The following is a 17,124-nucleotide window of genomic DNA, read 5'->3' as shown; positions in this document are numbered from 1 at the left end:
ATGAAGTCAGTTTCTTAAAAGGAAAACAAAAAAAAAAAAACTATGGTGACTTCATTAATTGAATTATGGTGGGAACATAAACTATAGCCCAAAGTATATGCAAATATCATTGGCTTCAGATAAACTTGGGTAACTTGTTTAAGAGGTAAATATGTCAATCCAATGGCAAAACCACTAAATTAAATTCTCTATTTTTTATTTTTAGTTTATATTAGAGTAGGGCTGATCGACAATGTGTTAGTGTTAGGTGTATGAGAAAGGGACTGAGTTACACATATTTTATGCATCTATTTTTTCAAATTATTTTTTCATTTAGGTTATTGCAAAATATTGAGTAAAGTTCCCTGTGTTATAGAGTAGGTCCTTGTTGACTATTTATTTTAAATATACTAGTCTGTATTGTCAATTTCCAATGATTATAATGTAATCAACTCGACAAATATTGAGTACCTACCATGTCCCAGACATTGTTCTAAATACTCAGGATGCATCAAAAAACAAAGCAGACCAAAAAAGGGAGGAGGAGAAAGAAGGAAACAAAATCCAAACTCTTTGTTATGGAGTTTCAAAATCAGTTTTAGAAGCAAGTCAACAAACATTTATGAAGGATTTTTTGCTCCTCCAGTCTAGTGCAGATTGCTTGATTTTGCAGAAGAGAGAATTTTATAATGTGAAACTTCCTTCAAAGTGTATACACAACAGATTACACAACAGTTTTGACTTCAACTCTACCCTGCAAACAGAGGCACTGTTTGGCTAATGAAACACTGAGTGAGATGAGTTTACCTTCAGAGTTACAGAAAATTTATGTTACCTGGAAAATTACAATTTAAAGAGAAATTGCCATTTCAAGTTCATGTGCTCAGTCCATGTGCTCTTTGCATCCCATGGACTGTAGCTTGCCAGGCTCCTCTGTTCATGGAATTTTTCAGGCAAGAATACTGGAATGGGTTGCTACTTTCTGCTCCAGGGCATCTTCCCAAACCCAGGTCTCTTGCATCTCCTGCATTGGCAGGCAGATTCCTTACCACTAGCGCCACCTGTGGTTGTTCAGTTCAGTTCAGTTCAGTCGCTCAGTCGTGTCCGACTCTTTGCGACCCCATGAATTGCAGCACGCCAGGCCTCTCTGTCCATCACCAACTCCCGGAGTCTACCCAAACCCATGTCCATCGAGTCGGTGATGCCATCCAACCATCTCATCCTCTGTCGTCCCCTTCTCCTCCCGTGGTTGTAATAAGTCAAAATAAAATAAACATGTTTGCATTTCAGAAAAAAGCCTCTAAAACTGTATATCAACAATTTTTTTTTTCTTTTTTTTCAGTTTTTTTTCTTTTTCTTTCATTCTTTTTTGTTATTGTTGCTGTTACTGTATTCTTCCTGGAGAATCCCATGGACAGAGAATCCTGGCAGTCCACGGTCCACAGGATTGCAAAGAGTCAGACAGGACTGAAACGACTTATCATAGCAAGAAGATCTCAGCAGCACAAGATGCTCAGCAGTGATTTAAGTCCTGAACTTCCTTGAAAGAGATGATTTTTGTCCTAAAGCAGTTGTTAGCATTTTAGGTATCATAGCTAAAGAATAGCAGCTATCTACAAGGGATTAGTAACACGGACAGGAACTGTAAGTTTCACTCAATTTTACAATATGTGACTTGTTAACTGAAAACATCAATTCTTATCTGGATAAGAGTTTTTCATACTCTAAAGGTATAAACTCTTCTTAAATTAATCTTCTCAATGGGAATCTTAATGAAAATAATTGTTTTGAATATATTTTAAATTTATTTTAACAATTTTAAGCTAATTTTAATTTAAACTTTTATATTGCTGCTGCTGCTGCTAAGTCACTTCAGTCGTGTCTGACTCTGTGCGACCCCATAGACGGCAGCCCACCAGGCTCCGCTGTCCCTGGGATTTTCCAGGCAAGAGTACTGGAGTGGGTTGCCATTGCATTCTCCAAAGTTTTATCTTATTTATACTTAATATATTATCTTATTTTAATAATTTTAAAATAGAAATATATGGGCTTAGGCAAAATTCTGAGAAAGAATACTAATAAGGGACTGCTAGACTCTTCACAACTACTTGCACTCATCTCACATGCTAGTAAAGTAATGCTCAAAATTCTCCAAGCCAGGCTTCAGCAATACTTGAACTGTGAACTGCCAGATATTCAAGCTGGTTTTACAAAGGCAGAGGAACCAGAGATCAAATTGCCAACATCTGCTGGGTCATCAAAAAAGCAAGAGAGTTCCAGAAAAACATCTATTTCTGCTTTATTGACTATGCCAAAGCCTTTGACTACGTGGATCACAATAAACTGGAAAATACTGAAAGAGATGGGAATACCAGACCATCTGACCTGTCTCTTGAGAAACCTGTATGCAGGTCAGGAAGCAACAGTTAGAACTGGACATGGAACAACAGACTCGTTCCAAATAGGAAAAGGAGTATGTCAAGGCTGTATATTGTCGCCCTGCTTATTTAACGTATATACGTCATGAGAAACACTGGGCTGGAAGAAGCCACAAGCTGGAATCAAGATTGCCAGGAGAAATATCAATAACCTCAGAAATGCAGATGACACCCCCCTTATGGCAGAAAGTGAAGAAGAACTAAGGAACCTCTTGATGAAAGTGCAAAGGAGAGTGAAAAAGTTGGCTTAAAGCTCAACATTCAGAAAACTAAGATCATGGCATCTGGTCCCATCACTTCCTAGGAAATAGATGGGGAAACAGTGGAAACAGTGTCAGACTTTATTTTTCTGGGCTCCAAATTCACTGCAGATGGTGATTCCAGCCACAAAATTATAAGACACTTACTCCTTGGAAGGAAAGTTATGACCAAACTAGATAGCATATTAAAAAGCAGAGACATTACTTTGCCAACAAAGGTCCATCTAGTCCAGGCTATGGTTTTTCCAGTAGTCATGTATGGATATGAGAGTTGGACTGTGAAGAAAGCTGAGCACTGAAGAATTGATGCTTTTGAACTGTGATGTTGTAGAAGACTCTTGAGAGTCTCTTGGACTGCAAGGAGATCCAACCAGTCTATCCTAAACTGATGTTGAAGCTGAAACTCCAATACTTTGGCCACCTCCTGCGAAAAGTTGACTCATTGGAAAAGACCCTGATGCTGGGAAGGATTGGGGGCAGGAGGAGAGGGGGACGACAGAGGATGAGATGGCTGGATGGCATCACCGACTCAATGGACATGAGTTTGGATAAACTCCTGGTGTTAGTAATGGACAGGGATGACTGGCGTGCTGTGATTCATGGGGTCGCAAAGAGTCAGACACGACTGAGCGCCTGAACTGAACTGAGACTCTTCACATGTCAAAATATCTTAGATATCATAGCAATTATGTGTCAATGCACACATGAATAAAGAGATCAGTGAAAAAGATTAGAGTTTTGAATTAGACCCAAATACATTTGGAGGTAAAAATACAATAGTCAGAATTTCAAATCAATGGCAAAAAGATAAAGTGAATATTTTTAAAAAATTCTAAAATTTACAAAACAAATACAATCAACCCCTCTTGAAAATCCTAAATCAAAATGAATCAAATGCTTTAATGTAAGATGTAATATATGCTTTAAAGATGTAAAAAATGCTTTAAAATTAAATGCAAAAAAAAATGAAGTTTTGGCACAAGTGAAATGAGAAAATTCTTCCTAAGCAGGATACGTTTTTGTTTTTTAATTTAATATAAAATACAAAAAAAAATACATGCAGAAATAATTCTACATGGGATAAAAAAATTAAAATATATATCCAGAAATTATTAACCATATATACAATGTAAAAGATATCATTTCTTTTGTTTCAAATTCTCTTAAAAATAAAAAATTGAATGAATCATATTAAAGACATATATATAAAATCCATAAACAAATACAAATCAAATCATACATATGGGAAGATGTTCAAACTTAATTATATCAAAAGGGTTTCAGTTAATGTAAAAAATAACTTTAATTAGATGTGATAAATATTTATCAGATACTGGTCGTTGAGAATGTGGACAAAAAATTCACATGGACTATGAACAGGACAGAAACTGTTATTAGGGCTTCCTTGATGGCTCAGCGAGTAAAGGAGACACAGGAGATGCAGGTTCGATTCCTGAGTCAGAAAGAGCCCCCGAGGGAGGAAATGGCAATCCATTCCAGTATTCCTGCCTGAGAAATCCCAAGAACAGAGAAACCTGGCAGGTTACAGTCCATGGGGTCACAAACAGTGAGACACAACTGAACAACTAAGCACAGACATAGTAGCTGTTAGTACAACCTCAAGGGCAATAGTTTGGAGTGAAGTAAGTCAGAAAGAGAAAAACAAATATAGTATATTAACTATCTATATGGAATCTAGAAAAATGAACCTATTTGCAGGAAAGAAATGGAGATGCAGATATAGAGACAGGACTCATGGACGCAGTAGGGGAAGGAAAGTGTGGGACAAACAGAGAAAGTAGCATCGACATATATACACTATCTTGTATAAAACAGATAACTGTGAGAAGTTGCTATATAACACAGGGAGCCCAGCTTGGCACTCTGTGGTGACCTACAGGGGTGGAGTCGGGGAAGCAGAGGGAGGCTCAAGATGGAGTGGTGCTGGTTTAGTCACTAAGTCGTGTTCGGCTCTTGTGACCCACGGACTGTAGCCTGTCAGGCTCCTCTATCCATGGGACTCTCCAGGCAAGAATCCTGAAGTAGGTTGCCATTTCCTGCTCCAGGGGATCTTATCGACCCAGGAATCAAACTCCGGTCTCCTGCATTCCAGGCAAATTCTTTACCCACTGAGCTAGGAGGTAAGGTGACACGTGCATAATTATGACTGATTTGGGCTGTTGTATGGCAGAAACCAACACAAAACATTGTAAAGCAATTTTTGCCAAATTGAGAAATAAATTAAAAAAAAAAGAGAATGATATTTTGGCAATAAATATCAGTATCAGCATTTTAAATGCATGTAGTACCTGACCATTAAATCAAATGTAATATCAACAATTCTACACCTAGAAACTTATATTTGCACATATTCAAAAACATATATTTATTGGAAATATAACTGTCATAGAAAAGCCTGGGAATCTCATGAAAGGAATGGATATTAATTTAGATATAAATTTATAAAGAGTGTTGTGCAAAATGAGAAAATTTAAGAAATCTATATGGACTGGTATGGAAATATCTTTAAGATATTGCATAGCAAAAGCAAGCAAGTGATACATATTTAGAAAGAAACAAATATATAGAGAGAGAATATACTTGCATCTGCAAAGATTATTACTAGATGAAAATTAAGAAACAAATTTAGGTTCAACCTCTGAGAATGAGGACTAGAAGAAGCTGAGAGAAAAACAGAAAATTCATTTTAAATTTCACCTCATGCTATTTGGATCTCCTTGGGGATCGTACAGTAAAGAAACTGCCTGCAATGCGGGACACCCAGGTTCCATCCCTGGGTTGCGAAGATCTCCTGGAAAAGGGAATGGCAATCCACTCAAGTATTCTTGCCTATAGAATTCTGTGCAGAGAGGAGCCTGGTGTACTACAGTCCATTGGGTTGCAGAGTCGCACTCTACTGAGAGAATACAGTTTCCTAGCATTCAGTTTTTGCTTATGCTATTTATTATTATCTATTTTACTTCAGTTTCATTGTAAACACTGAAAGTATAAAAGTAAAAATGTTGTCTATAATGTGAATGCAATACAGTAAAGGCAAGTCATACAGAATTATGTATTTTAAACTGTATAAGTAAAAATGTTAACTTAAGTGACAAGATGCTAAGTAAAGATTACACTGCCTCTGAAAAAGAATAAAAAATATAAATGCATAAGTTGATGAAAAATCAGAATAACTGTATAATAATTTACTTGTTAATTCATTACATATTAATGTCTTGCTATATAGGCATTACACCATTCTAGGTACACTGATAAGTTAATTATAGACTTCATATTCTAGTACGTAGGTAAACTGTTATTATACCCTGGTTGTATAATTATAATTACCATAAACTCTTTGAAGAAAGAGAAATCAGAATCAAATTTTAAAATGACTTCTGCATTCTAAGGAAATGCAACCTGATGTCAAATTACTCCCTTCATGGTGGATGATGCACTTATTGAATATGAGATATGATGTTTCTTCTCCAGGGCATCTTCATAGCATAAGTTAGCTCAGAACTTCTTAAACTGTAGATTAATGGGTTCAGAATGAGGGTTGTGACTGTGAAAAACACGCTCAATAATTTGTCAAGGGGAAACGTCTTAGCAGGTCTTACATACGTGAAAATACAGGGAACAAAAAAGCAGACAACCACAGTGATGTGGAAACCACAGGTGTGGAGGGCATTCTGCCTCCCTTTCTGAGTCAGATTCTTCAGAGATTGCAGGATGACTCCATAGGAGATGAGTAAGAGCAGAAACACAATAGTGCAGATCAGTCCTCCATTGGCCATAACGAAGATTCCAATGAGATAGGTGTCAGTAGAGACGAATTTCAATAAGGGGTACATGTCACACACAAAGTGATCGATGACATTGGGGCCACAGAATGGGACCCCATAAATAGTGCTAAGTTGAATTACTGAGTGCAGAAAACCTCCAAACCAGGACACCGCCAGCACCACAACACATACCCTCTGCCTAATGATCACCAAATAATGCAAGAGCTTACAGATGGCCACATAGCGGTCATAGGCCATCACCAGCAGAATGAAGACCTCTGATCCAGCAAAAAAGTGTTCTGTAAGCAGCTGGGTCATACAAGATTCAAAGGATATGTGTTTTTCCTCGAATAACAACTCTGAAATCAATCTGGGGGTGACAGAATTGGAGTAAGTGACATCCATACATGATAAGCTAGCAAGAAAAAAGTACATTGGTGAGTACAGGTTCTTATTGACAGCTATAGTCACTATAATAAACAGGTTGCCTACCAGAGTCAAAAGGTAGATGAACAGCAACAAAAGACAAAGGACTTTCTGCTCCTTTGGATTCTGTGTGAGACCCAGAAGGACAAAGTAGGTTACATCATTTCTTGATTCCATCTAATCTGAACAGGAGCTGACTTCACATATTAAAGCAGTTTACCTAAAAAAAAAAGGGGGGGGTATAACACTTAAAGGGGAAAAACGCTAAAAATTTATAGAAATAACGTTTTATTTATCCATTCATTGGAAGAATGTCAGTAGAACATGCAATTGTGTCTAATGTGTCATAGACATTTTGATTACCAATTTGAATAGGCATAGCTTGTGTTTTTGTTTTTTTTTTTTTAACCTCAGTGATATGACACAGAACAAAGAAAACAAGCAATTCCAGACACATGTATGAAGTTCCATTAAATCCACACAGCACTGAGGAGTCAGAATATAAGAGTATATCAAGTAAGTATCACAGAAGACCTTCAAGAGGAAGTAATGCTTCAGCTGAGTGTAAAAAATAATTCAAAGTATAAAGAAATAGAAAGAGAAAGTCATGAAAAGGTGCAGCATTTATAAAGACGCAGAGTATAATACATGAGACACACTCAAGGTAATACACATAGTCAGTGGGTAGATGAATGTATGAACACAAGTTCCTTGTCTTGAATTGTCTCAAAGCTCCCTGACACTTTTTCAGTCTTTAGGTAGATATTTCCCTTTTCTGACCAATAAACTATACTGCAACAGTCTAATTTTGTATTTCTAATCCTTATCTTTCCCCTAAATTTCAAATGTTTATTTACAACATATCTAATTTTGAATTCCAATTGAATAGCAATTTACTATTGTAAAACATAACTTCTAAATTTTCCACAATAAACATGAGCATTTTCTAAGCAAAATTTAAAGAGGCATTCCTTATTTGTCTCATTAAATGCTATAATTTTCATGTTAATATTCAGAAACAAAATTTCAGTACTCTTAACTCATTTTTTACTCTCATGAGAATTAATAAATCCTACTAACTCTATTTTCAAAATACATCACAAATGTGATCATCCCCTACTTAATTTCCTCCTGGTCCACTCTAATAGCCTCCTACTAAGTCTCTCCACATTTATATTGGCCTCAAAAGTCAATTCTCCTTAAGCAGATCAAATTGTACTTTTTAATCTTATTCTGATAACATCACTCTACTTCTCCAAACTCCTACAGTATATTCCAATCACACACTCATAGTTTAATGTAACACATTTAATATTTACAGTAGCAAGAACTGTAATCCTTATTTCATAAGTGAAAAAATTAAGGCTCAGAATATCTAATTCATTTTCTCATGTACACATTTTTAAGTGATATACCTAGAATTGAATCTGTTTGATTGATTTCAAAGAAATTAACTTTCTTATATAATAAAGAAAGTCACATCTGTGAGTCTGGTTCCCACTATTTAATGTTAGTATTACCTTCTGGAGGCTTGTTCAGAACCTGAAAAATAACTTGAAGTTATTCATAAACACTTGGAATTGTTTTTCATCCAGTTTGACAACAGAGGAAAAAAGGCTGCCTTATTACTTGAGTGTATAGTTTATTTGACTTTCTGTCCATTTACTTCATGGAACCTTCTAATTACTCAGGTCATTTTTATGCGAAGTGTAAATTATTTGAAAGTAATTCCATGGTACACACACTGAAAAACAAGTTCATTACATTAGGAAATATATCAAAATGACCAGTAAATCCTACATATACATAGAAGAAATCAGCTAGCTATTTGGCAGGGAAATTATTCACAAGTAAGTTCTTTCCTACTAACTTCAAAAAGAAAAATAGCATTTGACTGGTCAGTTATTTTCACTCTGTCATATAAACATGACCAGATTAGTTGACTGAGATTTTGAAAGACATTCCCATGATTCTTTTTAAGTCATGTTATAAGTCTAAGAAAGGACCTCCTGAATGTTTTATGCCAGTTACTAAGCAAATAGCATCTTCTTCCTATTAGAGGTGAAGATCATGGGATATTCCATCCCTTCCAGCTTCAATTATCACTGAGTCTTGGAATGTATTCAAGGCTGATTCTTGTTTAATTAATTCACTGGGATTTTCCACAGAGGTTTTAAAGAACATCTATAGGGGCTTTCCTGGTGGCTCAGTGATGAAGAATTCACTTGCCAATGCATAAGATGCAGGTTTGTCCCCTGGTTTTAGGAAGATCCTCTGGAGAAGGAAATACCAACCCATTTCAGTATCCTTGCCTGGAAAATCTCATGGATAGAGGAGCCTGGAAGGCTACAGTCTGTAGGGTGGCAAAAGAATCAGGCATGACCTAGGTACTAAATAACAACAAAAAATATGTGAAGATATTACGAGAGCAAAGCATGTAATTAATGTCAGAAAGGTACAACATGCAAAAAAACAAAAAAAGTAGCTTTAGAATCACTATGAGGCTGCTGCCAATAAGGATAAAATATAGACCCACTCATTTTGATCTAGTGGAATTATTAATATATTCTCCCCTGCCATGGAAAGAATATCTTTCCTTTTATTTAATACTAGATTCAATCACCTTAAAATTTGGTTAAATAAATAACAGTTATACTAAAAATAAAATTAAATGTTTTCAGGTTTTAGATGTAATAACTAATAATTTATCCAATTATTAGTTGTTTATAAAAGTCAGGGCACGCCTCTTATGCCATCATCTGTGCTATGAGTTAGGACACAGTACTTAATAAAAGCAGCGGAAAAATCACGTAAAAAATATTTTCCTGCATGGATATTATAATCGTCAGACAATAAAAAAGGAGACATTTAATAAAGTAGCTATAGTCTTATTCAGGGCTCATAATGTAAGAAATAGAATAACGTGACAGAAAAGAAGAGATAGAATTCTACCATGGATAATATAATCAGAGGAGACCCTTCTTAAAAGGTTATGTTTAAGCTGTGATTGAAAGGTAGAACGTTGCTGTCATTAGAAGTGTTACAGAGAATAATACTAAATAAAAATTAATAAAATTATCTCCTGTCATCAGAGATGACAGGATCTATACTCAGAAAAATATAAACTTTTCACAGGAATTTTTATGGCAGTACTATGTTATAAAAGGACTTGTGAGAGTGTGCCCTCTTGTCTTATTCTAGATTTTAATGAGGAAGATTTCAACCTTTCTATATTGAGGATGATGTTAGCTGTATATCTGTAATATATGGAGTTTCTTATGTCAAGGTACATCTTTTGCTAATTACTTGAGAGTTTTTTTTTTTTTATGAAATGATGTTTCATTTCTATGTGATAATGAGCAACTCAAGGAAAAATTAAGAAAATAATTCCACGTATAAAAGTATCAAAAAATAAAATATTTAAGTAAACTTAATCAAAGAGACAAGTCCTGTAAACTGAAAACTACAAAAGGTTACTGAGAGATATTATGGAACACACACAAATATGAAAAGACATTTATGATCTGGGACATTTAAAAGTATTAAGTTGTTAATACTACCTCAAGTAATATACAGATCAAAATAGCAATATTGATTTTGCAGAAACGGAAAAATCCATGCTAAAATTCATATGGAATCTCAAGGACTCCAAATTGCTGAAACAATTTTGAAAAGAAGAAAGCTGGGGGTCTCATATTTCCTGACTCTAAAAGATATTATACAAAGCAATGGTAATCATAGCACCAGTATTCGAATGAAGATGGATGGTGGACTAATGGAATAAAATAGAAAGTCCAGAAATAAACCTGTGCTGCAATTCATGGGGTCACAAAGAGTCGGACACGACTGAGCGACTGAACTGAACTGATATGTCTTTAGATAATTTTCAACAAGGGTCCCAAGAGTATTTAAAGGGGAAAAGATATTATAAAAAGTTATAAGAAGGCAATCACATAAAAGCAATTATCATATAATTTGACTTACATGAAGAACTTAGACAATCAAACTCATAAACAGATAGTAGAATGGTGGTTGCCTGGGGCTTCATGAGCTTAAATGTAGAGTTTTGTTTAATGACTGAAATTTCAGTTTGGGAAGTTGGAAAAGTTTAAGAGTTGGATAGTGGTAATGTTTCTATAACAAGTCTGTGTCACTTTAAAATGATTAAAATTGTAAATTTTGTTATGTATGTTGTTGTTCGGTCGCTAAGTTATGTCCAACTCTTTGTTGACATCATGGACTGTAACACGCCAGGCTTCCCTGTCCTTTTTTAATCTCCTGGAGTCTGCTCAAAGTCATGCTTATTGATTTTGTGATCCTATCTAACTATCATCCTCTGTCATCCCCTTCTCCTGCCTTCAACCTTTCCCAGAATCAGGGTCTTTTCTATTGAGTTTGCTCTTTGTATCAGGTGGCCAAAATATTGGAGCTTCAGCTTTAGCATCAGTCCTTCCAAAAAATGTACAGGATTGGTTTCCTTTAGATTTGGCTGCTTTGATCTCTTTTCTGTCCAAGGATCACTCAAGAGTCTCCTCCAGCAACACAATTCTAAAGCATCAATTCTTTGACACTCAACCTTCCCTATGTATATAGGAGCACAATTTTCAAAATAAATGTAAGAACTAATGGACTTCCCTAGTGGTGCAGTGGATGGGAATCAGCCTGCCAGTGGAGGGGACATAGGTTCAATCCCTGGTCTGGGAAGATTCCACATGCTGCAGAGCAATTAAACTCATGCACCACAACCACTGAGCACATGCTCTAGAGCCTGAGAGGCATGACTAGACAGCCTGCATGCCACAACTACTGAGGTCTGAATACACCAGGGTCCTGTAGCCACAACTAATTAGCTCCAGTGCTGCAATTACTGAAGCCCAGGCACCCTAAGGACAGTAAGTCACAACTACTGAGCCCTCAGGCTGCAAGAATTGAAGCCCATGCACCTAGAGCCTGTGCTCCTCAACAAGAGAAGCCACAGAAATGAGAAGCCCATGAACCACAACTAGAGAGTAGCTCCCACTCTCTGAAAATATAGAAATCCCACATGCAGCAAGGAAGACTCAGTGCAAGCAATAAATAAATAAAACAGTATATGTGTTAGTTGCTCAGTCATGTCCAACTCTTTGCAACCCCATGGACTGTAGCCCACCAGGCTCCTCTGTCCATGGGATTCCCCAGGCAAGAATACTGGAGTGGGTTCTGTTCTATGTCAAAAAAAAAAAAAAAAAAAATGAAGTCAGTTTCGTAAAAGAAAAAAAAAAAAAAACTAAGGTGACTTCATTAATTGGTTTATGATGGAAACATAAAATATAGCTTGATAACATAAAGCATATGCAAATATCATGGCTTCAGATAAACTTGAGTAACTTGTTTAAGAGTTAAATATGTCAATCTAATGGCAAAACCATTGAATAAAATCCTCTATTTTTTTTTAATTTTTATTATATATTATAGTACAGTTGACCAACAATATGTTAGTGTCAGGTCTAAATCAAAGGGACTGAGTTATACATGTATATATATCTATTTTATAAAATTCTTTTTTCAATTTAGGTTATTACAAAATATTGAGTAGAGTTCTCTGTGTTATAGAGTAGGCCCTTGTTGATTATCTATTTTAAATATACTGTTTATATGTCCGGAAAAGGCAATGGCAACCCACTCCAGTATTCTTGCCTGGAAAATCCCATGGAAGGAGGATCCTGGTAGGCTGCAGTCCGCGGGGTCGCTAAGAGTCAGACACAACTGAGCGACTTCACTTTCACTTTTCACTTTCATGCATTGGAGAAGGAAATGGCAACCCACTCCAGTGTTCTTGCCTGGAGAACCCCAGGGACGGCGGAGCCCAGTGGGCTGCCGTCTATGAGGTCGCACAGAGTCGGACACAACTGAAGCGACTTAGCAACAGCAGCAGCAGCAGCAGCAGCAGTGTGTATGTCAATATCCAAGTATTATGTAATCAACTTGAGCAGCCTGCCAGGCTCCTCTGTCCATGGAAGTTTTCAGGCAAGAATACTGGAGTGGGTTGCCACTGTCTGCTCCAGGGAATCTTCCCAATCCAGGGAGCAAACCCAAGTCTCTGGCATCTCTTGCATTGGCAGGTGGATTCCTTACCACTAGTGCCACCTGGGGTTGTAATAAGTCATAATAAAAGAAACATGTTAGCATTTCAGAAAAAAAATCTCTAAAACTGTATCCTAACACATTTTTTTTTTTAGGTTTTTCTTTCTTGTGTGTGTGTGTGTGTGTGTGTGTGTGTGTGTGTGTGTGTGTGTGTGTGACTATATTTTTCTGGCAAAGTCCATGGACAGAGAATCCTGGCAGGCCACGGTCCATACAGTTGCAAAGAGTCATACAGGACTGAATCAACTTATCACAGTACATGGCAAGAAGATCTCAGCAGCACAAGATGCTTAGCAGTGATTTACGTCCTGAATTGCTTTGAAAGAGATGATTTTTTTTCCTAAAGCAAGTGTCACGTAGCATTTTAGACGTCATAGCTAAAGAACAACAGCTATCTGCAAGGGATTAGAAACACGGGCAGGAACTACAAGTTCCACCCAATGTTACAATAGGTGACTTGTTAACCGAAAACACCAATTCTTATCTAGATAACAGGTTTTTTTTTAATATATATACTCTAAACGTATAAACTCTTCTTAATGTGAATCTTAATGAAAATAATAGTTTTGAATATATTTTAAATTTATTTTAACAATTTTAAGCTAATTTTATTTTTATCTTATTTATACTTAATCTATTATTTAATTTTTACTTTTTTTTTTTAATAAATTTATTTATTTTAGTTGGGGGCTAATTACTTTACAATATTGTAATAGTTTTTTGCCTAATACTTACAGGCTTAGGCAAAATTCTGTAAAAGACACATGATACAGGGTGCTCAGGGCTGGTGCACTGGGATGACCCGGAGGGATGGGATGGGGAGGGAGGTGGGAGGCGGGTTCTGGAAAGGGAACACATGTACACCCATGGTGGATTCATGTCAGTGTATGGCACAACAAATACAATATTGTAAAGTTAAAAAAAAAAAGATAAATAAACTAATTTAAAATAACAAAAACAACAATAACAAAATGCTAATAAGGGACTTCTCGGAGAAGGCAATGGCACCCCACTCCAGTACTCTTGCCTGGAAAATCCCATGGACGGAGGAGCCTGGTAGGCTACAGTCCATGGGGTCGCTAAGAGTCGGACACGACTGAGCGACTTGACTTTCACTTTTCCCTTTCATGCACTGGAGAAGGAAATGGCAACCCACTCCAGTATTCTTGCCTGGAGAATCCCAGGGACGGCGGAGCCTGGTGGGCTGCCGTCTATGGGGTCGCACAGAGTCGGACACGACTGAAGCGACTTAGCAGTAGCAGCAGTAGCAGTAATAAGGGACTTCTAGATTCTTCACATGTCAAAATATCTTAGATATCATAGCAATTATGTGCCAAGGTGCACATGAATAAAGAGATCAGTTAAAAAGATTAAAGTTTTGAATTGGACCCAGATACATTGGGAGTTCAAAATACAATAGTCAGAATTTCAAATCAATGGCAAAATGATAAATAGGTGAATATTTTTAAAACATTCTAAAATTTACAGAACAAATAAATCAAACCCTATTCAAACTCCTAAATAAATTCAAGATGAATCAAATGTTATAAGATGTAAGATATGAAAAATGCTTGAAAAATTAAATGCAAAGGAAAAAAATAATTGAAGAACTTTTGGCACAACTGAAATGAGAAAATTCTTCCTAAGCAAGATAGATTTTTTTAAAATTTAATATAAACTACAAAAAATTTTACATGCAAAGATAACTCTACATAGGATAAAAAGTTTAAAACATTTAACCAGAAAATATTAACTATATATACGATGTAAAATAGACAATTTATTTGGCTTAAAATTCTCTCATAAAAATCAAAAATTGAATGAATAAGATTAAAGACATATATATAAAATCCAAAAACAAATACAAATCAAATTAAACATGTGGGAAGATGCTCAAACTCAATTATATCAAAAAGTTTGCAGTTCAAGTAAAAAATAACTTTAATCACATGTGATAAATATATTTATCAGATACTGGTTCTTGAGAATGTGGTCAAAAAAATTCACATGGACTATGGACAGGACAGTAGCTGTTAGTGGGGCTTCCTCAATGGCTCAGTGAGTAAAGGAGACACAGGAGACACAGATTTGATTCCTAAGTCAGGAAGATACCCTGGAGGAAAAAATGCAACCCATCCCAGTATTCTTGCCTGAAAAATCCCAAGAACAGAGAAGAGTAGGACACAGTTGAATAACTAGCTGTTAGTAAAACCTCAAGAACGACAGTTTGGAGTGAAGTAAGTCAGAAATGCAGTACTTGAATGCAATCTCAAAAATGACAGAATGATCTCTGTTCCTTTCCAAGGCAAACCATTCAATATCACAGTAATCCAAGTCTATGCCCCAACCAGTAATGCTGAAGATGCTGAAGTTAAACGGTTCTATGAAGACCTACAGGACCTTTTAGAACTAACACCCAAAAAAGATGTCCTTTTCATTATAGGGGACTGGAATGCAAAAGTAGGACTTCAGGAAAAACCTGGAGTAACAGGCAAATTTGACATTGGAGTACAGAATGAAGCAGGACAAAGGCTAATAGAGTTTTGCCAAGAGAACGCACTGGTCAGAGCAAACACCCTCTTCCAACAACACAAGAGAAGACTCTACACATGGACATCAACAGATGGTCAACACTGAAATCAGATTGATTATATTCTTTGCAGCCAAGGATGGAGAAGCTCTATACAGTCAGCAAAAACAAGACCAGGAGCGGACTGTGGCTCAGATCATGAACACCTTATTGACAAATTCAGACTTAAATTGAAGAAACTAGGGAAAACCACTAGACCATTCAGGTATGACCTAAATCAAATCCCTTATGATTATACAGTGGAAGTGACAAATAGATTTAAGAGACTAGATCTGATAGACAGAGTGCCTCATGAACTATGAATGGAGGTTCGTGACATTGTGTAGGAGACAGGGATCAAGACCATCCCCATGGAAAAGAAATGTAAAAAAGCAAAATGAATGTCTGAGGAGGCCTTATAAATAGCTTTGAAAGAAAAGAAGTGAAAAGCAAAGGAGAAAAGGAAAGATATTCCCATCTGAATGTAGAGTTCCAAAGAATAGCAAGGAGAGATAAGAAAGCCTTCCTCAGTGATCAATGCAAAGAATTGGACGAAAACAACAGAATGGGAAAAACTAGAGATCTCTTCAAGAAAATTAGAGATACCAAGGGAACATTTCATGCAAAGATGGGCTCGATAAAGGACAGAAATGGTAAGGAACTAAGAGAAGCAGAAGATATTAAGAAGAAGTGGCAAGAATACACAGACCAACTGTACAAAAAAGATCTTCAAGACCCAGATAATCACGATGGTGTGATCACTGACACTCACCTAGAGCCAGACATCCTGGAATGTGATGTCAAGTGGGCCTAGGAAGCATCATTATGAACAAAGCTAGTGGAGGTGATAGAATTCCAGTTGAGCGATTTCAAATCCTAAAAGATGATGCTGTGAAAGTGCTGCACTCGATATGCCAGCAAATTTGGAAAACTCAGCAGTGGCCACAGGACTGGAAAAGGTCAGTTTTCATTCCAATCCCAAAGAAAGGCAATGCCAAAGAATGCTCAAACTACTGCACAATTGCACTCATCTCACACGCTAATAAAGTAATGTTCAAAATTCTCCAAGCCAGTCTTCAGCAGTAACTGAACCGTGAACTTCCAGATGTTCAAGCTGGTTTTAGAAAAGGCAGAGGAACCAGAGATCAAATTATCCAACATCCTCTGGATCATCAAAAAAGCAAGAGAGTTCCAGAAAAAAACATCATTTTCTGCTTTATTGACTATGCCAAAGCCTTTGACTGTGTGGATCACAATAAACTGTGGAAAATTCTTAAAGAGATGGGAATACCAGACCATCTGACCTGCCTCTTGAGAAACCTGTATGCAGGTCAGGAAGCAACAGTTAGAACTGGACATGGAACAACAGACTGGTTTGAAATAGAAAAAAGGAGTACGTCAAGGCTGTACATTGTCACCCTGCCTATTTAACTTATATGCAGAGTACAGCATGAGAAACGCTGAGCTGGAAGAAACACAAGCTGGAATCAAGATTGCTGGGAGAAATATGAATAACCTCAGATATGCAGATGACAACCCCCTTA

General features: G+C 36.6%; 2 protein-coding genes across 13 annotated transcripts in view; both read right to left on the bottom strand.

The window, feature by feature from the left end:
- Positions 1-17,124, bottom strand: part of LOC145504954 (olfactory receptor 4A47-like) — a 132,348-nt gene that overhangs the window by 28,522 nt on the left and 86,702 nt on the right. The window contains exon 13 of the mRNA XM_081486460.1: positions 6,955-7,108. The gene's annotated coding sequence lies outside the window, so the exon portion shown is untranslated. The remainder of the gene's footprint in view (positions 1-6,954; positions 7,109-17,124) is intronic.
- The window catches only part of LOC145504955 (olfactory receptor 4A47-like), a 98,203-nt gene continuing 86,702 nt past the window's right edge, over positions 5,624-17,124 (bottom strand). For all 12 annotated transcript variants that reach the window (XM_081486552.1, XM_081486533.1, XM_081486512.1 and 9 more), the window contains one exon: positions 5,624-7,108. In XM_081486552.1, coding sequence (XP_081342678.1) covers positions 6,136-7,065 — 930 coding nt within the window. In that variant the 5' untranslated portion in view covers positions 7,066-7,108 and the 3' untranslated portion in view covers positions 5,624-6,135. The remainder of the gene's footprint in view (positions 7,109-17,124) is intronic.

This window comes from Giraffa tippelskirchi, chromosome 1, assembly GCF_054371585.1.
Source record: "Giraffa tippelskirchi isolate mGirTip1 chromosome 1, T2T-mGirTip1v1.2.pri, whole genome shotgun sequence".
Taxonomy (NCBI): domain Eukaryota; kingdom Metazoa; phylum Chordata; class Mammalia; order Artiodactyla; family Giraffidae; genus Giraffa; species Giraffa tippelskirchi.
The sequence above is the reverse complement of the archived record's forward strand: the minus strand, read 5'-3'. Positions and strand labels throughout refer to the sequence as shown.